Source organism: Columba livia, chromosome 1, assembly GCF_036013475.1.
Source record: "Columba livia isolate bColLiv1 breed racing homer chromosome 1, bColLiv1.pat.W.v2, whole genome shotgun sequence".
Taxonomy (NCBI): domain Eukaryota; kingdom Metazoa; phylum Chordata; class Aves; order Columbiformes; family Columbidae; genus Columba; species Columba livia.
This window is the reverse complement of record NC_088602.1, coordinates 79,101,018-79,128,556: the sequence shown is the minus strand read 5'-3', so window position 1 is coordinate 79,128,556 and position 27,539 is coordinate 79,101,018. Positions and strand designations below refer to the sequence as shown.

General features: G+C 39.3%; 1 protein-coding gene across 1 annotated transcript in view; it reads right to left on the bottom strand.

Annotated features, from left to right (window-relative positions):
- The window catches only part of SAMSN1 (SAM domain, SH3 domain and nuclear localization signals 1), a 96,931-nt gene extending 77,436 nt beyond the window's left edge, over positions 1–19,495 (bottom strand). The window contains exons 1-3 of the mRNA XM_021299695.2: positions 19,354–19,495; positions 17,392–17,527; positions 3,836–3,973 (exon numbers count right to left, since the gene is read on the bottom strand). Coding sequence (XP_021155370.2) covers positions 3,836–3,973; positions 17,392–17,415 — 162 coding nt within the window. The 5' untranslated portion in view covers positions 17,416–17,527; positions 19,354–19,495. The remainder of the gene's footprint in view (positions 1–3,835; positions 3,974–17,391; positions 17,528–19,353) is intronic.
- Between the last annotated feature and the right edge of the window lie 8,044 nt (positions 19,496–27,539).

The following is a 27,539-nucleotide window of genomic DNA, read 5'->3' as shown; positions in this document are numbered from 1 at the left end:
AAAAAATAACAAATATTTTCTTTCAAAGAGGCTTGTTAAAGGAAGCATTACACATAGAGGTCAGAAACCAAAGGCTACTGTAAATTATTATCTGCATATGATCCAGGGAAAAACCTGGAGATGGGGCCCTCTCTAAACTTCAGTGTGGCCATATACCTGGAAAGACTATTAATTCCTGTCTTCACATGCCAAACACCTGGTGTGGAACACAAAACGTTGGATTAAACTTTTCCTCCGTGATTTGAAACCAGTGTTCCAGTATCAGTTCCTTAAAATCCAACAAAAGATGCATTTATGGCATTACATCATACATTGAGGTGATACTGATGTGAGCTTACTGAATGTTATGGGATGCAGTGCCACAACGAAACATAACAGTGGGCTTAAATGGTCATTTAAAAATGGCACCTTTTATTTGATACACCGCTTCCTGCTATGTCTGAATCAGCTGGCTAAATTGGTGTAAAAGTATAAGTTTTTAAGTATCTCTTCAGTATTTGGCTACACCTATTTTAGGTAACTTTAACGTGAATCTAGAAATTAAGCAGTTTTAAACAGGTTTTATCTTAGAATGTAAATTAAGATTAATCTAGACTCTACTCTCCACATTCTCTGAAGTGCATAATTACCTTGTTTATGGGAACAATTATTTCCTTTCCTATCCCAAATACGAACAATCTGTTTCTTAAACTGCACATGTGGAAACTCAGCATTATGAAATTATTAATAAAATCCTTTCCTCCCTGCTTTTGTCTAACAATTCTGAATTAAAGAACTGAATTAGTCCCTCTGGTGTTTGCAAGCTGGGTGAGGAAGCTCCTGTGTCTGTTAAGACAGGAGTTTGTTAAGACTTGCCAGCAGGGAAATGATAATTTCAGGTAACTTCTTCCCTCACTGGAATCAAATGCCAGTTAAAATACTGCAGATTAAAGCAGGTATCATGACTGGTTGTGATTCTCCTAGAAATAATTTAGAAAGACTGATAAATTATTTGGCACTTTCCTGATATACATATCACATGACAGTCAGCAGTTCAAAAATATGTGGATCTCATGACATTTGGAGATAGAAATCTGCCAGGAAATATATGAAAATAGTTTCGATACTGAAGACTATTTTTTTATAAGTTTAAGACAGCTCATAAGGTGGAAAACTGTTAACATCAAGCTACAAACAGTAGAAATTCAGTTTCTTAGTTAGTAGCATGTTAAGGCAAAGAGCACCCACATGATTCATTACTGTTGGACACCAGCTGTTTCTGAGGGAGGTCTGATTCAGCTTTGCTATGTAAAAGTTTCAAAAACAATCCAAAAATATATTTTGGTTCTTTCTGTCTGACAATATTACTGGAGCTGAGTAACATGCAAAGCAAACAAAATGTTAACAGGACAGTTCCCTGGGAGGATTAAAATCAAAAGGCAAGTGTGTATAACAGGCACGACACGGGACCATATGAACCCAGAGTGGGAACATCCTAGTCAAAACATTTTGTATACTAAACAGATTTTCTAAGTTTCTTGGAGAACAAGACCAGTGTACATGAGAGATTATTCTTTGTCCAGGATGTGTCACTTGGGGCAGATATTTAGACAGGAGCAAAAATAATTATGGTTCAAAAAGGTGCCCGAAGGGTATGTTCACCAAATTATGTCCTGCACAGCTTCAGTGAACACAGTACCCTATATTTCCTGTGTTTCCAGAAGAATGTCACAGCCCAGCTATGATTAGGACAAATCACAACAGACAAGATAACTGCAAGAAAATAACTACCTTGCTGCAGAATAAGGAAAAATTTCCTCTAGCACTAGCCTTCCTTTTTTAAGTTGAAGGGAGCAGACCTTGAAAGCTTGCCCTGTTGATGTCCAAAGCTGTACAGAAAAAAGGAAGGAGGCAAAGCATCCTAAGGAGGAAATGTGCTGTGCCAGGCTGCTCCACCCTGAGGAGATTTAACAGCTCCATGGAATCTGCATGGCCGTGGTTCAGACAACCATTTAAACATACACTTGAGCCCATACCTACTTAGCAGTGCACTTAAGTATATGCATTACTGAATAATGATAGATGGCTGCATCGGGGCCTGAGGGAGCCAATAACGCTCTGAATTTATCATGCTATGGGGGCTGCCCTGCAGCCTGGAATGAAGTGATGGAATTAAAAATGGAAGAGAAGTACAAATGGGCTCAGTTAATAAGCTTAACGGCTTCATCCAAGGTGTAGGTCTAATAACTCACATGCTAGAAATAGCAGATAAGATTACACATAGTCCTCTGGCCTTAGCGACATTTTTTCCATAGGTCTTACTGCTGACATGTCATCACTAATCTTGTTTTCCATTTCCAGAGAGTATTTTATAAATAATCATGTTGATTCCACAGCCAGCACAGTGACACAGCATCCAGCCGTTATATTTAGTTAAGTGCTGAGCTGAATATTCTCTCAAAACAGAACAAAATAAAACTCACAGCCAGTCTTAGGAAGCTTCTTGTTAATGTCTAGTGAGTCAACAGTTTCCTTATGGGTTTAGCATTGCTTTTATTGATGATGAAATTTAAATTCACTGATGAATAAATGTGCCATCAGTAAAACATTCCCCTTACAAAAACAGAAATATTTGATAAGAGTTTGCAGAAACCAAAGTGTTGGATTCTTCTGTTCACTGCTTCATGGACTGTGCGGTGCTATCCCACAAAACTGGCACTGAGCAATGTGAAAAATGCTTTGTTATCATTTGTTCAGAATAACATACAGGATTTTCTAATCCTACACTAGTAGCTAATCTGCTTCTCTAGGCTGGTTCAATGAAAATAGAAAAAAAAAATATGAAGCCTAACTCTATACTAATATAATGAAAATTCTGAAGTTCTGCTGCCAAATCAGAAAACAGAACAAGTCAAGGTAAGGAGAAATATCTCAGAAGGATCTGAGAAGAATTCTCCTATCCCACCAGCTCCAGCACTCTCTCCATGCCAGTCCTGTGTGCAAACCTGCTTTGTGATATTTGTGACACCATAGGCCCAGCAGTCTCATAGGTACATGGTACCTAACCCAGAGTACATATGGGTAAAGCCTGGCATAATTTCTGAATGGAGGACAGTCTCTCTTCTTTGAATAATGAACAACCTGTTTTCTGTTTATTCTGTCACCAGACTAGATCGTATGTTGTTATAGATATAGCAATTATAAAGGATGAAGCATTGTAAAGGAGAGAACAGAGATTATTAGATGAAAAAAGATTATGAAATGTAATACGCTATGTTAAAGTATTTGTCAAAACCTCAATGATATATTATACCAATAACATACCAATAATAAAGGATTAAGTAGGAAAACACTATTTAAGAAGAAAACAAAAAAACAGAAGACAACCTCCTTCACATGTTTCCCTAATGAGGTCTTATAAAATGTAAAGGTTATTCCAGAGGCCATCAGTTACAATAGTCATACAACTCATGCTTTAGAAATGCATTTTTTTATTAATAAAAAGTACAACCAAAGACACCTATAGCATATCCTGTAGAGACAAACTCTATTAAAATCTGTACCCAGCATTTTCATATGATATTACTTGCAAAGATAAATTCCTTTGTACAGTGAAGCTGCACTAATCTCACTTTGCTGCTAGCTGTATAGAAACTCATGACCTGTTTTTCAAGTGTGCTTGTTAAGACTGGACAGAAATCGGGTCATTGGCTACAGAGACGAGATTTGAACAGTGGCTCTAAAGAGCCTAAATAGTTCAAACTGGCAGTTAAGCCAGCTGAATACACGTCCATGCATATAGAGATACAATTTTTTGTAAAATGCATAGCATATTTTGCAATTAAATTTTACTCACCAAAGACATAGCCCTGTCGGGTGGTCCACAGTTTACATTTGTGCTCACTGGAGTACTAGCCAGGCTGTCAATTGTGGTTGTATCCTCGGGTTCTCGATGTTCTGGGACGGGCTCATACAAGCTGTCCATTGAGCCCTCCTAAAATACATTTAAACAAATTTTCAAAGATGAACACTTGTAAATACATTTAAAAAATAGTAATTAAAAAAAAATAGTTTATGTAATTTACAAAATAGAGAGTAATTTTCCTCCTCTGTCTTCTGAACTCCTTTATTTACTTCTTTCTCTTTAAAAAGCATATAGAAATTGATCACAGTTAGTACCCAAATGCTGGACTTCACAATATCATGGCTTAAATTCCACAGATTGGCAGGAGTAAAGCTGACTGTAAAGCAAAACTGAACATTATCTGCTCAGGAGTAAAATCAGGTGTAGGTCTCCACATGAACACTACAGGAAAATTCCTGTGAAAACTAGAAATCATGAAACTTCATATATAGACTATAAAAATATTTTATAGTTAGTACATCTTTTTAATGGGAAAAAAGTTAATTCAATGCAGAAAGGTAACCTTCTTCCTTAGAAAGAAATGGAAAAAGTTCTGCCAACTCCCGGAGTTTGAAAGTCATTATCTAGGTACCTAAAATAATGAAAATGTCTGGAATTAAAAATAAATTCCATTTGCATTCAGATTTTTGAACTCTATGTTATAATGCATGTGTAAGGGTTCTTTTCCTCCAGCCACCAAGGACTGAAACATTTTAGCAGAAACTAAGATTTTCACATTTATCCCACAACTCCAAGAGTCAGGATTACATATACACACCACCATTCCATAATTCAGGATTTATATGAAAGCAGATGGCAAAACTAAAGCCACTCTAACTAATGATCCTAGATTTTAGATGTTGCTACTTTGATCTGCAGTGAATATTTTCCCGATGAATTTTGATTACTGATTTAAACTGCATTAATTAAGGAATAAATCAAATTAATAACAGTGTGACTTGCTGCAGAGCAACACCATTAAAATTGACATGGTATATTATAACTTAAAAACACTTGTTCCTTCAGTACAGAAGGTAAACACAGATGTATATTTGAAGCCATATGGTTAAAATGCAAAGCTTTACAGGCAGTATTATTGACTGGTGAAACAGCAGTACAAAGACATGACTAATGTTCATAACCACAATATCTATCTATGGATCTTTATTTGCTTCTGTCTACTAGAGTTGTACTAAGCCGAAATAAATGTTGCATGAGACATATTACAAGTTGAACTTCTTGAAAATACTCAAGTTATGTACTGGAGTTTATTCTAGGAACTAATGAGTTAGTGTTTCCCAGGAAAGTGGCATGGCTTAGGAAGCACACTGCACATGGCTTGTGCTCCTAACAGCCGGCTAAGCCTGGGGTTTGACACCGTGTGTATTTGTTAGAGTAACTATAGTGTCATGTAACAATGATGGTTCAGGCTCCTGGTCTGAAGTTGTGGACTGAGCATTTCTAGACAAAAACGTTGAGTTTAAAACTTTGTTACACACTTCCAGGGTTCTGCAATGTAACTGCAACGCTATACTTCTCCCTCGATAGGGAGCAATAAAGGACTATGGTGAAGAGAGTATTTAATTAAGAGATGGAAGCATAAAAGAGAGCTTGTGTGAAAGAAGGTGCATGAGAGAAGGGAAAAGAGAGTGAGGGTGAGTGAGAGGGGAGAAGAAGAGGGTAAGAAAAGAGAGAAAAAGAAGACAAAGAAAGAAAAATATATAGTGGAGAGAAGAGAGGAAAAGAGCAAGAATAAGAAAGGGAATGAGGAGAGACAAGAAGAGGGGAGCGATAACAATAGAAAAAGTGAAAAAGATCATAATGGGGAGCACATGAGAATGAGTTCTCAAGACGGGAAGAGGGAGAGTGTGAGAAAGAGCTTAAACAAGACAGAAAGCTCATGTGAAAAAGATGGAGCTCAAGGCTGCAAGACAGGGCAGGCAGATGAAAAAAGCAAATATGCAGAAAAAAAGCAAGTGCATGTGAAAGAGTGAGGGCATGAGGACTAGGAAGTACATGAAACATAATGAAGGCACGAGAAAAAAGATGCATGCAGGAAATGGAGCACATGAGAAACAAGACTGCACATGAGAAAGAGCACAAGACAAAGTGAGTGCACAAGGGAGAGAAAACACACAGAAGAATGAGCAGGCAAAGAAGAGAAAGAAAGACACAAGATAGGAAGGAAGAGAGAGAGAATGCATGAAAGCAAGTGGGAGAAACCATGAAAGGGAGTGAACAGGAGTGAGATGGCAAGAAAGAGGGCATGAGTAAGAGCTATCAAATAAGAAAGTTTGCTTGAGCAAGGGTGAGCATAAGAACATGGGAAGGGATATGAGTGCATGGGGAATCATGTGAGTGAGAGAAGTGGAGAGTAGTGTGATGGAAATAACAAGTGTACGAGAGGAAGAATCGGAGCATGAGAAAGAGGGAGGGCACCAAAAAGAGTACATGGAAAGGAGCAAGGATGCAAGAAAGGCAGGGCACTCAAGAAACAGAATGCACAGAAAGAGTGCATTCTCTTCATGAAGAAGAAAGTGAGCAAGAGAGAAAAAGCATGAAAAAGAGTGAGTACATGTGTGCAAGAGTGTGTGAGAAAGACCATGCAAGAAAGAGGGAAATAGAGAGTAAGAAAGAGAATGAGTGGAATGGTGCAAGAAAAAGATGGCATGAAGAAGAAAATGAACATGAGGAAAGTGCAAGTGCATGGTTGCAGGAAAGGCACAAGGTCACAAGAAAGAGTGCAAGGTTGTGAAAAAGAAAGTTAAGGTGCAACAAAGAGACCAGACATGAGAAAGAGAGCGAGGATGTGAGAAAAGGAGAGGGCATGATAAAGAGCGTATCACTATCCAGAAAGAGCAAGTGTGCAAGGAAAAGTCAGCATAAATGAGGAAAGAGTGTGAGCATGACAGAAAGGGAAAGGGAGCGAGAGAGAAGGAGCAAGAAAGAACAAAACCCAAATAAAGCAGGAAATATTGAGAGAGAATGCAGGAAGGTGGGATCAAGAGAGAGAGAAAGAGCACATGGGAAAGACTGCTGAAGAACAGAGGAAAGGGTGCATAAGAAAGATTAAATGAGAAAGAAAGCCCACATGAGAAAGTGCTAGGGCACAGGAAGGGGGGGGCACAGGAAAGGAAGGCATAAGTATGGGGTAAAGCACATAAACATGTGAGAGCGTGGTTTCATGAGAAACAGAAAACATGTGCAAGAAAGAATGAGGGTGTAAGGAAGAGGGAGGGCACAAAAGAAGCAAGTCCACGAGAAAGAAGGGGCACTCCAGAAAGGAAATGCACAAGAAATTAAGAGGGAGACAGCAAAAGAAGGAGAGATTGCACAGGTGTGGTGATGGGGAATGCAGAGAGATGGAGTAAGAAAGCAAGCATGGGAGTGTGAAAAGCACAAGATTGTGAGAAAGTGTGTGAGGGCACAAGAAAGTGAGAATGTGAGAAAAAGAGAGGGCATGAGAAAGTATACTTGCATGAAAGAAAGAGTGAGCACATGAGAAAGTGCCCATGAGAGAGAAAATGAGAAAGGAAATACAAGTGAGAGAGTGAGCACATGCAAGAGGGAATGCTCACAAAAAAGAGAATGCTCACAAAAAAGAGAATGCTCATGTGAGAAAGAGCAAGCATGAAGGCACAGAGAAGAGCAAAAGTGTCGGAAAGGCAAAAGCATAAGAAAGGGTAAGTGCTTGAGAAAGAAAGTGTGCCAAAAAAGTGCAAGCATGCATGAGCAAGGGTGCAAGAAAGTGCCCATGTGAAAGATGAGAGTGCAAGAGAATGCGAGAGAGTGTGCTGGGAAAAGATGGCATGTGAAAGAAAAATCAGCCACAAGGAAGTAAGCATGAGGGCATAAGAAAAATGGAGTGAGAGGGTGCAAGAAGGGGTGTGAGGTCAGAAGAAGGGGCATGATGGTGTTAGAAAGGAAGCACTGGCACAAGAAAGGATGTGATGGCCTGAGAGAAGGATCAGGCACAACAAAATAAGTGTGGGTGGAAAAGAGAGTGCACATGAGAGAAAAATAGAGGAAACAGAGTGGAAGAGCGAGAGAGAGAGGAGTGAGGGAGAGGGAAAAAGTGAGAGAGATCATAAGACAGCTTAAAAAGAGGGAGGGAGATCATGTAAATAGTGCAGAAAGAGTGTGTGTGAGGCAGAGGTGGCTCACAAAAGAGAGATTGTGCAAGAAAAAGAAAGTGTGTGCAAGAACGTGAGTATGTGGACATGAGAAACAGTGAGAGTGAGGTTGTGAGAAAGGGGATGAGGTTGTGAGAATGGGGGACATGGTATAAGAAAGGCTGCAAGGCCACAAGACAGGGTGTGAGAAAGAAAGTAAGCACAAGAAAGAGTAGGACAACTTGTGAGAAAGAGTACGCATTAAGACATGGCAAGTGTGTACAAGGTAGAAAGTGAACACTTGTGAGAAAGACAGCTCTTGAGAAAGCTGGAGAAAGAGTGCAAGAAAGTGAGCATGAGGGCATGACAATGAGTGACCATGAAGTCTCAAGAAAGGGAGCAAGGGCATGAGAAAGGGTCTGAGGGTGCAACAAAGAGAGTGAGGCCATGAGAAGAGAAGCAGGCAGGTGAAAGAGCAAAACCATGTGCAAGAAAGAGAAGGCACAATAAGATACAGCTGTGAGGGCACAGGAAACAGACCTGACATGTGAGAAAGAGCAAGTGTGCAAGAAAGAGTTTCAATGTGTGTGAGAGATGGCAAGAAAAAGATAGTGTCTGAAAGAGAGTGAGAAAAAAGAAGAATGAGGTGGGCAGAGGAAGAAAGAAGGAGAGACAGAAGGAATGGAGGGAGATAAATCTCAAAAAGTGATTGAGGTAGGGACCACACTGGAAATCAGGAGGGAGTATGGCAGAATGAGAGAAAGCATGCAGGAGAAAATGAGTGTGAGAGCATGAGAAATAACAAGAATGAGGTTGAGAGAAAGAGTGTGAGGTCACAAGAAAGGGGGTGAAGTCACAGGAATGGGGATTGTCAGAAAGGAAGCAAGGGCACAAGAAAGAGAGCAGGATGAGAGAAAGGGAACAAGCACAAGAAAGAGCATTATCAACTGAGGGAAAAAGTGCATGTGAGAGAAAGGGAGCTAGATAGAGGGGGAGAGAGACAGAGAGATAAAGACCCCCCAAGTAAGAAAGCTCTCAGGAAAGAGGGAGATAAAGCTTGCACGAGAAAGGATGGGTGTGAGGGCACAATAAAAAGATCCAGCACACAGAAACAAGAGAGAGCAAGCATGCAAGAAAGAGCATGGTTGTTATAATGGGGAAGGGCACAAAAAAGTGACATAAGAAAGGGAGTTAGAGAGTGCACACATTAAAAAGTAATAGAGAGGGAGAGATGAAGTGGGGAGACAAAAAGGGAGAAGAGAATATGAGGAGAGAGAGAAAAAGAAAGAAGGAAGATGAAGTGAGAATGAGAGGGGAGGAGAAAGAAGAAGAGTAAGAAGAGAGAGAAAGGGGAAAGAGTGAGGCAGACAATGAGGGCGTGTAAATATGAGAGACAGGGATTGAGGGGGAGACAGAATGCAGTAATAAGGCAGGGTGTTTAGGAAAGAGAGGTGGTGTGAGAAAGAAACTGAGCACAAGGGCATAAGAATGCACGAATAAGCTTGTGAGAAAGGGTACAAAGTCATGAGAAAGAAGGTAACATGGGAATGGGGACACAAGCATAAGAAAGGGCACAAGGGCACAAAAAAGGGTGCATTGGTGCAAGAATGAGGGAATAAGAGAGTGAGAGAGCAAAGAAAAGCATGATCATGTGTGATAAAGAGCAACTGCACTTGAGAAAGTTTGTGTGTGCGTGTGAGAGATAGTGAGTTAGAGATTTGGCCAAAGCAAGAAACAGAGACGAAGACACAAAGATAGGAAAAAAAGAGAAGGATAGAGAGGAGGAGACCAAGATATAGTAAATGAAAGAGAAAATGAATGAGGGGGAAAGATAAAGTAGTGAAATGGAGAGAGAACTCAATAAAGAGGGAATTTGTGTGCAAGAAACAGAGAGAGCATAGAAGGGAGAGGGAATGTACACATGAGAGTGTGACTGCAAGGGTATGTGAAGGTGTGAGAGTGAGGTTGCAACAAATGGCATGAAGGTGCAAAACAGGGTGTGACAAAAAGCATGCATATGAAAAAGACAGTGACCACAAGAAATAATATGATCACTTGCAAGAAAAAGCAAAGGTGCACAAATAAGAAATATATGGAAAAAGAGGGAGAAAGGAAGAAATGAACAGAGGAAGACAGCATGCAAGGAGGGCAGAAAGGGAGCAAGAAACAGGGAGAGTACAGGAAATAGAGAGGTGGTACAAGAGAGAAAGTGTATGCAAAAAAGCTATCATAAGTGAGTAAAAAGGAGCAATCATGAGTTAGTAATACAGGGCACAATGGCTTGTATTAGAAATAATGTGGCCAGTAGGTTTAGGGAAGTGATTGACCCCCTGTACTCAGCGCTGGTGATGCTGCACCTCGAATCCTCTGTCCAGTTTTGGGCCTCTCACAACAAGAAAGACATTGAGGTGTTGGAGAAAGTTCAGAAAAGGGCAACAAAGCTGGTGGGAGGTCTGGAGCACAAGTCTGATGAGGAGTGGCAGAGGGAACTGGAGCTGTTTAGCCTGGAGAAAAGGAGGCTGAAGGGAGACCTTATTGGTGTCTACAACTACCTGAAAGGAGATTGTAGCATGGAGGGTGTTGGTCTCTTCTCCCAAGTTGCAAGTGACAAGCTAAGAGTAAATGGTCTCAAGTTGCACCAGATGAGGTTTAGAGTGGATACTAGGAAAAAATTCTTCACTGAAAGGGTTGTGAAGCACTAGAACAGGCTGCCCAGGGAAGTGGTGGAGTCACCATCCCTGGAGGGGTTTAAAAGTCATGTAGATGTGGCATTTAAGGACATGGTTCTGTGGTGGACTTGGCAGTGTTAGGTTAACAGTTGGACTTGATGGTCTTGAAGGTCTTTTCCAACCAAAATGATTCTATGATTCTATGAAATATTGCAGACTCGAGAGAAATGGCATGAGGGCAGTAGGCCAAGCACACAAACATGCGCAAGAAAGGACACACATGACAGAAAGAAGGAGAAGGAGAGAGAGGAGACAATAGCGGAAAGACGAGAGAAAACGAGAGGAAGAACTTTAAACAGAGAACAATAGACTGAGTGTGAGGGTGGGGGAAAGAGTGGACACCTGAGAAAGTAGGGGAAAGGGTGCAATGTGCATGAATATGTAAGAAAACGCAAGTGCAAAAAAAGCAAAGGACATGGGAAAGTGAGAGCATTTGAGAAAGGGAGTACACAAGAAAGCATGAGTGTATAGAAGAAAGGGAGCACAGGAGAAAGAGAGTGAGGGCCTGAGCAAGCAAGAAAAGGATGGAAGGAGTGAGCAAGGAACAGAAAGTGTGAGAGCTCATGTGAGAGAGAGGTAGAAAGACAAAGAGTGAGGCAAGAAATTGAAGAAATACTTTGTACCTGAGAAAGCAAGAATGAGATTGTGAGACTGACTGAACGTGAGACTGCAAGAAAGGATGTGAGGCTGTTGGGGTACAAGGCTGCATGAAAGGCCATACACTTGCAAGAAAAGGCACAGTGTTGTGAGAAAGTGTGAGAGGCTGCAAGAAAGAGTATGAAAATGTGAGAAAAGGAGCGGACATGAGAGGATATGGATAAGAGAAAGTGAAAGGGAAAAAGAGAAGGAAAGAAAGAGAGAAAGAGCGTGAGAAAGCAAGTGCTCAAGAAAGCAGAGAGAAATAATATGAATAAAGACAGTGTGCTGGAAAGAGACTGCATGTGGAGAGAGGTGGCATGAGAAATTACATGCAAGGGCATGAGAAAGTATGAGAACAAGGCCACAAGAAAGGGCACAAGGTTGCAAGAAATGGGGTGGGGTCATGAGAAGGGGCATAAGAAAGGGAGTAAGGGAGTGAGAAATGGAGTGTGTGCAAGAAAGAGTGACTGGGAAAGAGCAAGCATGTGAGCGTGATTGCATGTGAGAATGAAAGTGTGAGAGAGCAAGAGCAAGAAGAAAAACGAAGTGCTAGATAGAGAAAGAGTAAAGGGGGAGAGAGAGAACTTTCAAGAAAGAAAACACTCAAGAAGGGGAGAGAAAGAGACAGTGTGTGGGGAAAAGATAGAGGTGGCACAAAAGAAGTGAGAGAGCACAAGAAAAAGCTTGTGCACAAATTCAAGCATGGGTATGTAAGAAAAGGCACAGGGTCACAAGACTTGTGAGGATGGAAAGAGCACAAGACATGGAGTAGGCATACCATCATGGTAGAAAGAGTGAACATGTGCATGAGAGAAAGGATGATTGAAAAAGGGATAGGAGGAGAGAAAGAAGGGGGAGAGAGGGAAGGGGAAAGGAAAGAGAGAGAGAAGAAAAGAGAAAGGAAATGAGAGCATGTGAATAAGAGTATGCAGGAAACAAAAACATGACAGGAGAAAAAGAAAGTGTGTGCAATAAGGTGAGTGTATGATAAAGAGTGAGAACAAAGTCACAAGAAAGGAGGCAAAATAACAAAAAAGGGGGTTGAAAAAGCACATATGAGCATGAAAAATGTTCAAGAAGGGCAGTCAGAGAATGAGGTCATGAGAAGGAGGAGTAGGCATTAGAAAGATTGTGACCATTTGTAAGAAAGAGCAAGTATGGGAGGAAGAGCAAGTTCATGTGAGAGAGAATGAGGATGAGATAGAGGGTGAGAAAGAAAGAGTGGGCATGCAGGAGAGGAGGATAAAGCGCATGTGAGAAAGAGTGAGTAAGAAGGTGCAAGAAGCATTGGACAGGAAAAAGGGCACAGGCACAAGAAGGCATGAGCACATGAAAGAGCACAAGTGTGTGCAACAAAGTATGTGAGAAAGAGCTAAAGCACGAAAAAGGCTTGTGTGTGAGAAAGGGAGAGAGTGATTGAAAGTGGGAGTGCAAGAAGAAGAGAGCTACTGAGAAGGGTCACGAGAAACAGAATGCAAGAATATGTGAGAGACAGTGCCATCAAAAAGGGAGCATGAGAATGAGAGAACTTGAGCAACACAAAGAGTGAGCACAAGGGCACAGGAAAGGGTGGGCTCAAGAAAGGGCAAAGGTGTGGGGAAGAGCCAGAGGACAATAAAGAGGGTGTGTGAGATAATGGGCTCGAGTAAGAGCAGCCAATAGCAGGAGTGAGTGCACATGAGAGAGGGGAGTGCGAGAGAAGATGACCAAGAAAGCAAGTGCAAGACAAGGACCGTGCATGAGAAAGCACCAAAGAGTAAGAGAGCACCTAACAAAGTGCACCTTTAGTTTACGAAAGAGTTTTCTCTGCTGACTGGTCTTACACTTTGCAGGAGGGAAATATAGAAAGAAGTAGCTTTCAAGGCAACACAAAGTTTTTAAATGAAATTAAAATTTTCATGCTTCCTGTTTTGTTTTGTTTTAATGTATGTCTACTTTTATAGCAAAAAGCATGATGTTGGTAAAGTTTCCCATTTCACACACATCAGCTCTTTTAGTCATCCGGAGCACACTAAGCATCACAGAACAATATGAGTGATAGCAGAAGAAAACATTAACTTGATACTGGAGTAGTTAGTTAGTATATTTAGTTTCTCCTACATGGTATGATAAAACTTTTTGAAGCACTTTGCATCAAGAATTTTATGGAGAAAACATCCTGGTTCAGATCCAGAAGAAAATAATTGTCTGTGGCTCTTTTCTTTAGCATGCAGAGGCTAAATCAATCACAAAGTAGAGAGAGGTGCATTTAATAATGCAGTCAGGTCATTCTCCATCTTAGTGTTTAAATGTGAACTCCTGTGTGCAGTGGGATCATAGAAATCCAGCTAAAAAAGACAAGGAGTATATGTAGATGATTACATGAGAAGCACTACAAAGCTCAACCAACCACTCAGACATCTTCTACTCACACTACACTTTAGAGGATAGTCTTTCCGCATTCAGGTAATTCTTCTTTGTTGAAACACATATTTTTAAGTCCAATCTGTTGCTGAGTAACATCATGTCCCAATAGCCATTTCACTGTTAGCATCTTTCTACTTACTCTGTGATTTCTCTAACACATGGAGGCTCTCCTTAATTAATAATTTCTCTAATACACCACTTTTCTTAATACTTTCTCTGCCTCTTGCACCATAGAAACCATAGTTTCTAGCGCCAAGGGCTGTGTCAGTTTATAGCATTAGATGTAATACATTTTTACATTGTGGTGTCAGCACATCTTTAAACCATCAAAATAAAATATGTAACTAACTCTATGCTACTGAAAATCACTAAGATGATTAGACTTTCACTCAGTACTTTATGTTTTACTAACAAAAGTGGTGGTTAGCGAGCTACCATATGGAAGATAAAGAGACAAATGCAAGGGGTGTTACTTGGCTTAAACCATAAGAACAGTGCTCAACTTGAACAACTGATCTGAGCAACATTGTGACTAAAAGCATTGTATCCATTCTCTACCATCCTTCTTACACAGGTTTTTGAGATACAAGGTGTCAGCACGTCTTAAGTATCTGTAATTTTCCCGTCTTCCTTAGTTCCATTACTAATGCTGCTGTTCACTGCCAAAGAAGTTAGGATGTAGTGTTTCAGCATGTGTACTTTATTAAATGTCATTTTTTTTAGGCAGAGTATCAAAATAGATGGTTTGGCAAAATAATTTCTTGCAATCCATACATAAGCAGTGCTTGATTTGGGTAACTCGCTGTATATTGTCCATAATACAAACAGCATTGTTCTGATTTTATTGTCTGACATGCTAAGGATCATAAGATGGAAAAGACACTGCAAATTCAGGGTCTGATGTTTACCTTTTTACATGATACATCTACAAAAGAAGCAACATTTATGCTTCTGATAGTTTTGTAAATGGAAAGGGGATACAAGGTTTTGAAGGCACATCTAATTTGTCTGCAAATCCCTTGAGACCAAGGCAATGAGTCTGACACAAAATTAATCTCAGTTGAGAAACCAAATAATTCCAAAGTCAATTCAGGACACAAAGTGCTGCTGGGGAAATACACCATGCTGGATCACTCGTGCTAGGAGATCAACGGGCTCTCAGGTGGCAACAGATTGGAGTAATTTCTGTCTGCCTCCCTGGGAAGGGCAGAGTCCCGTCCAGGCTCCAAAGCCCTTACAACCCTCTTGTGACTCTTGAGTATCTTCAGCTTCCACATCATGTCTTGCTAGACAGGCCCATAACATTGTGTCTCTCATGCTAAAAATATGTCTCAGTTTCGTGAAAAGGTATGAAAGCAAACCCAGAGAGAGTCAAATCCAACAACATAAACTGATGTTCCTTTAACTTACATAGTAGTACCATCACTTTGGATCATCCAGAAGTGTGGTTCTACTCTGTTTTTAAACAGAATATACTTGTCATTCCCTCAGGTTGTAGCTTACTTCAACCACTATAGTCTGTAGGATAGAAAACTACTTTCTGTGCTATAAAACAACATATTTTAAAAATGTATGTGTATGTATGTACACACACAAGCACACACCCATTGTAGGGTGAAGTCTTGTCAGTCAGTCTGCATAAGGAAAATACTTCCATGATAATATTGTTTTTCCTGAAAGTTCTTTTTGTTCAGTCTGGTGGTAGTCTAGACTTCTCTTTCATGCTTTCAGGTTTAGTAGTTACTCCAGATGTTCACTTAATGTAAAACAGCAGTGATTTATATTCATCAGTGGCTATTTGCATCTATAAAGGAACTGGCTCCTCTAATGTCTTTGGAAGATTAATTAGTTTGTTGCTGTGCATCACTTCTGACTTTCTTCTCCTGAAGAGAAAAATACCCTTATATTGATATTTCAACCATTTTGTTGCCAGCCTTTTCACAGTCACAGGCTGACAAAGTAGCTAGTGTACATAGTTGGATCACCAGCTTATTTCCAAGCTGGACAATCTGATTACAGAAAGCGACTGCACTGCATGGCATGCATAGGGAGGACTGCACAGGGCTCTGAGTTTTCTTAAATACATTAGTGTTCTATGAATTATCTTTAGATCTTGCTAACTTGTGAGATGTTTTGCCAGGTGCTCAGAAGATTACCATGGCAGACAGAATGGCTCCCATGGAAAGCATGTGTGGAACGAAGGTTATCTTCTTAGCAGCAATCTTTAAACAGAACCAATTATTTCATTACAGAAACTATCATGGCACTAGCTTTCACTTGTCTGAACCATCCATTATTACTGCAGTCATTAATTCTCTCACAAAAACCCGAGTTTTTGCATGCCTGGTTTAATAGAGAAACTGCAACTTGACCCACTCTCATGCACACAAACAAACTTGCATTTTGTCTAAATGTGGATTTCTCAACTGATGCAATGCTCAACATCTTTTTTAAAAAGAGAACCACATAGAAAGCAAGAAGCTGCCCCAATGGAACACAACAGTTCTGTCCCAAAGAACTGCAGGAATTAGTATTTTCAAGCTGTTACAGACTGTACCACAAAGCCATTGTTAACTTTGAACAAATGCACAGGTATTCACATTAAACTATGATCAAAAGTGTCATTGAATTCCCACAGAGTTATTTTTTATGAGTGACTCTTGCCACAGAATCCTTAAACACCACTGCATTTTACTTTAAGTACTCCAAGACAGCTTTTAGTCCTTATGATCTGGAGGACACCAATACTCTTCGCTAAGATCACATTAGCAATCAGGAACAACAGTTTATGCAAAGTAGCTCCCCTGTTTTAATTTGTGTCTGTGCAGTCTGAATATTTATTTTTATTGTTCTTTCTAAACTTATAGGGAAGATATAATAAATGTCTGGACAGAAGGTGAAAAATGGGCAAACAGTTCTGCTGTGCAGTGTAAATGCAGCAAATATACTAATTACCACTACTAATACTGAGAATTGGTATTGGCAGATAGTTAGGCTTTAAAAACAGAAACAGTTTCCGTGGATTTCCTATTGCGATTTACCTGTTCATTCTGACCAGTTCTCTCAGGGTAAAGAAAGAAAGGGATTAAAAAAAAAAAAAAAAGAAGAAGAAGAAGAGGGTCTTAAATCAGCTCCTCTGTGAGTAAATATTGCCATATGACTGGATTAGCCCTGATGACTATGTATTCATGCTCAGCTAATAGAAAACTAATGCTTGTAAAGTTCTAGCAGTTCTCCCAAACTACTGCTGTCTTGAAACAAAACAATACAAGCTAGTTTAAAGCAAATTATAGTATACATACATTTAGTAATTTTAACATACACATGAAATGTTTTGCTGTGTTGGGATCAAATGTCCCATGCTTAAATCTGCATGGTTTTGTAATAGTTACAGTTCATTTATTACATGATTTTTACTTAATCTTATTTTTACTGAAGCATATTTAGCTATGTATAATTTCTCATCCATAAACTTTAATCTATGCTAGAGAGACTCAGTGTCATTACACAACCCTTGCACAGTTTGTGATATAATACCTTGACTTTTTCCATCCAAGCATACCCAGCAGTTCAGTTTATCAACTCTGCAAACAGCTAAATAAAAACATGTCTGTACACTTACCAGAGAAAAACAGAAAAGATTCATGTTGTTATTGCGATCCTTTCCAGCACCCAAAATTCTCCTTCACAAACTCCGGCCGCACAATACAGCTCCTCCTTGCTGTCCCAGCTGTTTGTACATCTCTCCCTGGAGATTACTGCAAGATAAAATCCCTGCAATAATCCACTGGATTCAGAGCCCATTATCAAATGAGACAAGCTTCCCCAGGTCAGTACAAACTGTTTTCTGAATTAAAGAACAATGTTTACCAATGAAACAAAAGCATGGTCTGAATAATCATGAACTCAGAAATGCTCTCTTGCATGCTGTTGCTTCCATTTAATTTATCATCTAATAGAAATAAAACTCTTTATGCCTAAGACCGCTGCAACATACAGCTAACTCCAAGGTAATTCTTCTCGGTTTGCTGGGATTATCGAAAGACACTCAGAAATTCTTGGAAAACACTGACTTTCTATACAGATTAATTAATTTACAAAATTCAATTATGATTGTTGAATACATTTTAAATGGAAGAACCTTACTTAGGGACCTTGGAAAATAAGCCAAATTATCTAAACACAAACAAACAAACCACAAATAAGCAAAACCAGCCAACCAACAAAAACTCACACTCTAGGCCTGTACACTAAGAATAACTACCAAATTGATGTCTGACATGTTGACTGTTTGACGATATAGGGTTAGGACTAAACCAATTTTGTTATCATAAAACAAGGTAAATCCAGAAATTAAAAAATTTTGAGTATTCAAAGCTGTTCCATGGGTTATAATGAAAAGTATTATACTCTATACAGGCAGGCAGGTGAAGGATAAGCAATCGTAAAGAAAAAAGGTAGCCTATGTCACTAACTGGTATAAATCAGCAAAATTCCAACACCTGGAGTGGAGTAGAACTACTGCCTGAGGAAGAAATAATGATGAAAGCACTGTGAATATATCAAATTGCTTCAAGATTATGAAATATCTGAAATTAGACTGGTTTTGGAATAATGTTTCCTCCCAAACCACAGTTTGTTTCCCACAGCTCTTATGTGGATGCTATAATATTAATATTCCGTTACATGAACATGCAGGAGTTGGTACCAAAGAGATGAGCTGAAATTCACCACAAATGGAAAGGCAGTGTCATTTTGTGACCAAGATCTTGATTTCCTTTCTTTGGGCCCAGAGCTTCATGTTCGTAAATGTCAAGCATTTTGAAAAACCGAAATAAAAGCACAAATCCAATGTGCAAAGTATTATGAAAGTACTGATCAAAAGTGTCCTGTCCCAGCTATGGAGAATTGCCTTTTTTTGTTGTTGTTTTTGGTTTTTTTTCTAATGCCTATTTACACCAATAGCTATCTGGAAAACTCCAGAAAGACTGAAGAGCTACTAAAATGAGAATATATATAATAAGGAACCAACAACTAAGTGAGTCATGGGAATGTGTTTTTTATTCAGACTGGTTTAATATCTTGGCTTTGGATTGTGCCTTTTGAGCAGGTTTTGATATGCTTATTTAGTCTGAAACCTTTAGGAGGAAGTTTCTTAATTTTGTACCACAGGTCCTTAAAGTAAGAGTATCTAAGAAAGCACAGATTTTATACTGAGCTATTCAGTTTTCATTTTGCTTTTATTCATAGACATGCAGAAAAGATAACAATTTAAGAAGAAAAATGAATTAAAAAACAGCCTGTATCTACACTTACAGACATATACATATATAGGAAGTAACTAATGCAGAGCTGTACAAGACTGCCTTCTGTAAAGAGAGATAAATGCTCATCTGGAAATGTTCTAGGGCATTGGGCCAGCTCTTGTTTTGGTTGTTCTTGCTTCACCATTTGGACAGGTGCAATTCATCACATCAGGCTTGAAATCTCATGAACTAGGCACTATTACATTGGAGTAATATGTAAAAAAAAGAGGCAGGCTTTTTGCAGTTACAGAGATGGAGACTGGAACTGGGAGTTATACCTGTTTGGACTCTGTGGATGTACCTCCTGAGTGCATGCCCCAGATGACTTGTTTGATTTCCTTCATTCTCCAAAAGGCAGAACTCCAGAACTCAGTTGCTCTCATTTCACATCCTGGTGCATCCATCCTTTTGTTTCCAGCTGTGTCAGCTCTCTGCATATATCTGTACTGAAGGCAACAGGGTGATAGCATTGGGTGAAAGTTATTCAATCGGGTTTAAAATATCCAGTTCAAATATCCAACTTGAGAAACAGAGAAAAGTAACATACTTTGATTTTTATTCTGCTGAGTTAATAGCTTTATAAAAAGTAGTTTTCAGTAGAAGACTTCAAGTGGGATACAAAAGCACTGTTGCAGATATTCTAGATGGAAGACACTAAAACCTTAAGACTAAAGACTGCAAATTTACTATTACATGGCTTTGAGTACTTACAGTGTTAAGACTCCTCTTATGAAAAGGTAACATTTTAAACCTCTACGAATTCACTGATATAGCCATTGGTAACAGTCAAGCTTGTTGATAGGCCTAAAACTATAGATTACATTATCCATCAGGTTCCAGTCCTAGGCTAATGTATAAAATACCAACTGCGAGGAAATTCCTAACAAAATAATTAAAATAACATTCAACAGCTTGTGATTGGTTGATCAGGATGAATAATATAAATAAAATACTCAGCAAGAGTTCTTAATACCATGTCATATCACAGCTGTCCGCATAAAAATGCGAGCTTTGAAAATAATTTTTAAAATAGTAACTAAGTTGAGCGAATTTGAAGGTAACATTAGTATTGTGAAATCTATGCACATTTTCTCTGATATAAATAGAGTAATTTGCAGCAGCACCAGCATACCAGAACAGCAAACCCACATTATAAGGAGGGTACAGAAATCAGCTTTACCAAACAGTAAACACTTGAACTTCCACTTCCTAGCTCTAATCTTGCACTACTGCTAGCATTTAATTCTGCTACAAGACCTCTACATTTTTGGGCTCTGCATCCTTGGAAATAATTCAGGCACATTAAAAAGAAAAAATGCCCACAAATCAGGACTTTATATACATAGGTTTCTATTCCTGCACAATGAAAAGATTTCATGGCTGAGATCTCAAAGCATCCATGTCCTTTTCAGGAGACTAGATTTCATCTGTGCATTCACAGTAAGTGGCAACCCATAATCTAGCCTGGCATACATGCAGTTAAGGTTGAACCATGACTGAGGTACTCACAATTCCTCCTTGGCTCCAGGCCCCCAGTGCTATGCTTGTCATTCTACTGGTGAAGTTTCAGCTGTGACTATGAGAACTCACCAGCAGAGCTGTGCAACTCACAGATTTCTTCGGTTTGCTGGACAAAGGAAACAATAATGTGTTAGTAGTTGTCAATCTGGACACATTTCAGTAAACCTAGATTTAATATTTGGCCCTTTTTTCTTCTCCCTTCCTTTTTTTCCTCCCACAGCATATCTATCCTTAATGAAAAGATATATCTGTTTATCCTCTAATCATCTTCTATTGATCATCTGAGCATCTTCATACAGATTTAAAACTTAGAATAACAATGCTACTGCCTCATATAGTACAAGTGTTAAATATATAACTAACCATATGCTAAGTGGTCACGTTTCTCTATTCACTCCACATAAAAGGCTAAATCATTTTATCACGAGCTCAGGGTAAACACAGTCCATTTTCTAACACGTGAAGGCAACCATGTAGGTGGTGCACTGGATAAAACCCCTGTTTCATTTCACCTCTTTCTGTTCACTTAAAAAAGAAATTCTGAGTAGAATGCTTTTTTTGTTGACTCACAGCCCATGAACAAATGCTCTATGAGAAGTCATCATTTGAACTTAGGAAACTGCTATTATAGAACTAGTTTAAAATTTTCTGTCACGAACACCCCCTGAAGATACTCCAAATGGTAGAAAGCTCCATTTCAGACCACAAACATTTGATATTCCTGAATCAAGTGTTCCAATCACTGGCTCTAAATTACATCTACTTAATAGTTTGGAAAGGACTAATGAAGTACTAACTAAAAATCTGATTCTTTAAACGTTATTGATTTTTTTTTTTTCTTTTAGATTCTACTTCAATTTAGAAACAGCTTCTTCATTTCTTCCTTTTACGTTCAGCAGGTAATTAAAAATTGGTAAGGAAAAAGCTTCATAGCCCCCCTTACCCCTGCCAAATTGCAGTATTCCCCTCCTCCTTTGACAAGACAATTATACAGATGCAAGGATCAATTCAACGTAGAAGCTTTACATGTTTGCAATAAGGATTTGCAACAGAGTTCATCTCAGTTAAAGGTTTGGCATAAATAGCCATAACATTTACTTCAGCCCAGAAAATCAAGCAAATAAAGACAGGAAGAGCTAATATTCTATAACTCAAAATCAAACAAGTAAGTAAAATGCTTTCACAATTCCCAGAATCCCAGGGAAAGTCTGTGTCTCTTAAAGTCAATTGCAAAATTCCTATCAAATTCAGTGCAATCAGAATTTCATGCACCTTCTGCTCACTGATCACATTTAATCGCAACATCATAAAAGTACATGGTGTTTCCCATACAATTAATTGTAAAATTCAGCCTTGAAGATAACATTCCTTCCAGGATAAATAATCACGTTGTTCTATCCCTTTTCCAAGAAGATTTATTTTATTTAATTTTTTTTTTGGACACAGTTCTATCTTAATAAAAGGAAAAACTGCATTTCTGTTCTAGAAAGGAAATATGTGTTTCCTAAATAGGAGGGCCACATCCCCTGCTCTGTATTTTTAATGGAACTCAGTCAATCCGGCCCACACATTTTTTATTGCTATCTAGCACTATACTACAATTTAGAGTGAAAACTGCTAACTTCTATCGTCAGGCCAATTTATGTAGTATCAGACAAAACTGATGTCTACAGTGAATTATGGGTATAGGAGTCATTATCTTCCAGGAGCACCTTGAAAATGAGATGTCTAATCTCAATAATGTAAGTTTCCTGGTTAAATAAATCCCCTGTGCTTAGTAATTCTGTGCATTTATAGACGAGATGTCACACCCCCCCACCTCCTTAGACTTTTAAAAAAACATCTTAAAGCCTCAAGGGGATTTGAATCCTCACTAAACAGAATTGACTTCTGTACTGATTACTTAGTGGTCTTAGTCACACAGTTCATGCATTTTTGTTATGTAGTGGATTGGGAAATTCAAAGAACCAGCCTGTTTTGCAAACATTTATCTTCCCAACCTCCTCAATTCCCTTTTACTTTAATGGCTTTTTTTTTTTAATATCAAGATGAAAGTCTTATTAAGTACACCCTACTTGAAACAGCTCTATTCAGCACTGCCCTCTAACTTTGTAGCCACCCAGAGCTTTTGTGAGCGTTTAAGAACAGAACTTGGAAAGGCCAACAGAGGTTTTCCAATCCACTCTGCAAGAAAGATTGCCTCTCCACTTTTGCCTGTGAGAATTCAGGTTAAGGACTTCACTCATCTATTTCTTCCTTGAGAGCCTGATCCAAAGCTAAATGAAAACAAAAGGAATCAATCTATTGATCTGAGCACTTCTGGCAACTTAATTCAGAGTTCCTCTACTAATTTACACTGTAAGTTGGATGCAGCCTGAGGACAGTCTTCCTAACCTAACTTGCACCCACTCCCTGTGGCCACAGGCGCCCCCTCTTGTTCCCACACACCACCTTACCTCCAGGAGTTACCCACAGATGGCTGCTGACAGCCCCAAGCTCCAAGTGAAACAGAAAGAGCCAGCTGGCTCATGTAGCCACCCACCCGCACCTAGATGAGTAGATTCTGAGTTGAATGTGTAATTATGTCCATACCACCATCTTATCTCAATTTTTCTGGGCTGGAACTGGTTCACAGCCAGCCAATTCAGACTTGCATCTGCCCGTATTTGTAGACACATCAGATTTAAAATATTCTTTTAACCTTTAGGAGTCTGAGACTCTTATGCCCTGTCTCTGCTCTCACTCATACAAATCAGGAGTAATTCACTGGAAGACAGCAGAGCCATAGCAGCATCTAGAAGGGAAAAACTAGAGCTTAACGTTGTCATTCGTGAGCTCCTGGTTTATGTTTTAGTTTTCTTATCAGGTTTGTGTGAGTCTCATCTTTTTGGAAATGAAAAGTAGGGACTCAGACGTTCTCCATTCAGTTTTCATACATTTTATGGGTCTTTAGCTAATATAGATAACATACCTGTTGCCAGCAGCCTGTTCTTTTACAAATACTTCCAAATAAATTCTTCTGTACAAGCACCACTTTGTGACCACACTAATTCTAACGTAGAGTCAGCAGCCTTTTAAAACCATCTTCCTGATAAAAAAGCAAATCTTTCACACAACCAGAGAAGATCAGCAATCCATATCAGTTCTATATATCAGTTGCTGTTGTGTCAAATAAAGGTTTTCTCTAACGTTCTGCAACTTAGGTTTCAATCTGCAGTTAGTAAAATACAGTTATGAAACCTAATGTTCTAGGCCAGTTCTGAAGTGTGAGTATCAACGCATCCAGGAAGTACAAAATTTGCTGAAAAGACAATGGTCTAAACACTGTAGGATTGCGAATATAGCCAGGAACTGGAATCAACCACATAAAATAGTTCATGTTGCAGCAGGAAATACATGTGGCTATACAGAACACTTCTTTCCACCTTACTGTTTTACAGAGTTTAACAGCTCCACACTGTTTGCACAGGACCTTTATATTCTTTGGAAGTTACTCTGGATAACCCTTCAGTTGGTAGATAGCAGAAGAGCTTTATGTTTTTCATCTAAGTTATGTCAGCTCATCCAGTGCCACCAAACAGTTACAGCTGTGTAGCTAATTTTTGCGACAGTGTTATTTTTCAGAGGCAAGGATACATCAACTGATGCAGTGGCAATTTGAGCTGTTTACATCTCTGTGCATGTGATTTGCAGAGCCTCCAGCTTGGAGTGTCCTCGGTTTTGACTATCCATGACACTGCTATACTGTCTTATTGCTTCTCCGTGTGTTATCGCACCTTCTTTCACTTCTACAAACACACCATGCCACGTGGGAGAACTGTATTTGCCTCTTAGGAACCCTTTAAAAAAAGTAGCAGTCCTCATGCCCTATGGCAACATATGCCCCATCTGTACCCACTATTGGAGAAATTACTGGCTTTTATTAAGGTAATCAAATATGCAGGAGAGGCTAATGTTCAAGGGAAGAAGTCTGTACACTGCTGTCAGGACATGTTGCAGGAACAACACATAAGATATCAGTGTGTTCTAAATTATTTGGTGGGGGGGGGAAATTAAGCTTGATTATCACTTGCCGGTAAAAAAAATTGAATAAGTTACACACTGTCTGCATGAGTCGCATTAAACTCAGGCTTGTACAGTAAGAACTGTAGATGCCATCTGCAGCACTAGAATAACCTTGGCAGCATACCAGCACATATTAATTTCTGTGGAGAACAGCCTTGCTTGCTGTAGCTGAGTCCTCATGGTACCTCAGACTGCCAAATTGTCTCAGAGCTAGTAACTGGATATTATAACTCATTTAAATCCATCCTAGTTAAACATGATGCTTGGAGCTGGCAGTTCCTGAAACTTTATTAAAGGTTGAGTAGGTAGCCTTTCTCAACCCCCGGCCCCAGTTTAGCAGATCATGATTACCTCAGGCAACTCACCAAAAGTCTTTGATAGATAACTTGAAAACTGGAACATACATGAAAAAAAGGTAGAGGGAAAAAAAATGCTGTTGAGGAATTTTCAGTTTTGTTCTGCTTTAGGTAGGACAGAATCTTTCAACAGAAGAATTAATATCATCCTAATGAATTATAGACCGATTGAGAGGGGAGACAGAGAGGAAACTCTACAGCAGCATTTCTGTATTTGCATAAGAATTTCTACCTGGATAGTCTAACTTTTTTCAGCTTCTGAGAAAAAGGAACAATCAAGGCAGTTCTTGAAGAAGACTGGCATGCACAGATCTGCAAAAAAGGTACAGACAAGAGATACAGTTACAGTTCAAAGACTTGTACATCAAAGAGTGACCCATCCCCCTGTGACTCTCCCTGCTCTTATTTCACTCACATTCTTCAAAGTAGGATTCAATGGAATGGATGACTTTTTTGTCCTAGATAACCATGGAACAGGCAAGATTTACTCTGTTGAATCCAGATGTGGTTCAACAACCTGTTATCCTAATAACACACAAAAGAAAACGCCTCTGTATACAGAAAGTAATGTCCACAAATAAGCTCCAAACGCCCATCAGGAATAGCTTAGTGAACCACACACATACTGGTTTAGTGCTACAAATGTCTAGAAACAGTTTTACCCAGTATAGCGTATAAGTAGGACTGCAAAGGTGGCTTCGCTAGACATACATTCCCACTTTCTACTGTAGGCACCCACATGGTACAATTATTATCAGATCTAAAAGTTAACACTCTTTAGCACACTTATACTTTGAACATCCTTGCAACAGGAAAACTGGTATTATCCCCATGTTATCACACAGCTGAGCCTATTGTCTGGATCACTAAAAAGCATAGTCATATACATGTCATCTAGTAGTCACTGATGATGGGATGTCTGAATCGAAATCACTGATTTTCAAATCTGTAATTTAAGTTACGTCCTCACTCTTCAGGTGCTTAAAGATACTTATAAATGTAAAGTCTGATTGTGAAGAAATCCAGATATTGTAGAATTCTTGATCCTATAGGCCAGCTAAACAGCTACCCTATATTTAAGTTAAATCATAACATGAATGCGTAATTTATGCATTCATGTTCCACGTTACGTCATTGATTAATCTGACTGCTTTTGTCAGACCAAATTTACTTGAAGAAGCTTTGTAGAGAACAAGGGTAAAGGACTGGACAGAACTTTCCCCTCCTGCTGCCTCTTACCCAGCAGCCCACTGACTGCAGCCCAGCAACTGAAGCATCCTTTCTCACTATGGGAATTGGGGTTCAAATTCTCTTGTGGTTTCTGTTTTCCTCTTCCGTGTGATTTCTTCAGCCACAAGGTGAGAGACCTTTTCCTTCTGCAGACTCCTGAATTGGCTCTTCTACTTTGTACAGACTAATTATATACCAGCTGAACTAATGGTGGGGTGGGTATGTGTGCACCTATGTTTGAGCATGACTCTGGTCTGGTTACCAGAGCAGTCACTTGACAGGCTGGATTCTTCAGGCCCAGCTTCAATAAACATTAAATACTAATTTAGTTCACTGAAGCAGAAATGAAAATTGTTGCAGCAAATAAACTAGAATGTTTTGGATGACTGGCTGTAGGTGCTCAGGCAAGATGACTGCAGAAGGCAGAAATCTGAACCACATTCAGAATTGTAGATTTGTGTCCTGAGCACCCAGCGAAGATACTTGCTTGTCCTCAGAATGAAAGTGGAAACAGTTTAATTCCGCAGTTATTTTGTAAACTGAGCAGTGTATGTAGTACAATTGCCAGTCTGTAATTTTCTTTATTATCTCTAATTCATGACCTCTGGGGGTACAAAAGTGGGCATGCAGCTTCTTCTTCCACCAGCTCTCTCTGCTCATTGCCAGCCTCCTTCCTCCAGTCTCTGGGAATTTGCAGGAGAGAAACTGTCAGGGTGACAGAGGAGCCGTTTCATAAAGCCAGTGCAAAACCAAACACAGTTGCTAGTAGCTTGCTGCTGTGTGTAGCATTAACCACAGGGAAGTCAGGTGATGTTGTCAGAAGCACCTAGCTGTAAAAACTCACTTGGATTGAGTGGATACAGGGAATCTTCTTTAGGAGAAAATGATGACATTATGTGAAAATTGATTAGGAGAAGACAAATGTGTATGCAAATGTCCTAGCCCAGAGCTGGAAACTCTTACTGCTACTATGAGTGGTGTTAGCTGCAACCATAGCTTTTCTGGATGCCAGTGTACACTTACTTAAAGAGGATATATTATTTATCTCACACACAGCAACTGAGGCATAATATTAAGGGATTAGATAGTCAAAAAGAAAAAAACACAATATGAGGGCTGAAATTATTTTTCTGAATATGACTAACAACAATTTCAGCCACTGTTGGAGTTGGGTTACTCATCTGTTCATGTTCAAACATCTCAGTATACTGAGCAGTGTGTCTACTCACGTGGTCTTAAGTAGTCCAGAGATGTTTCCTCATCTTCAAAAGGTATCCTACAGTTGTATGTTA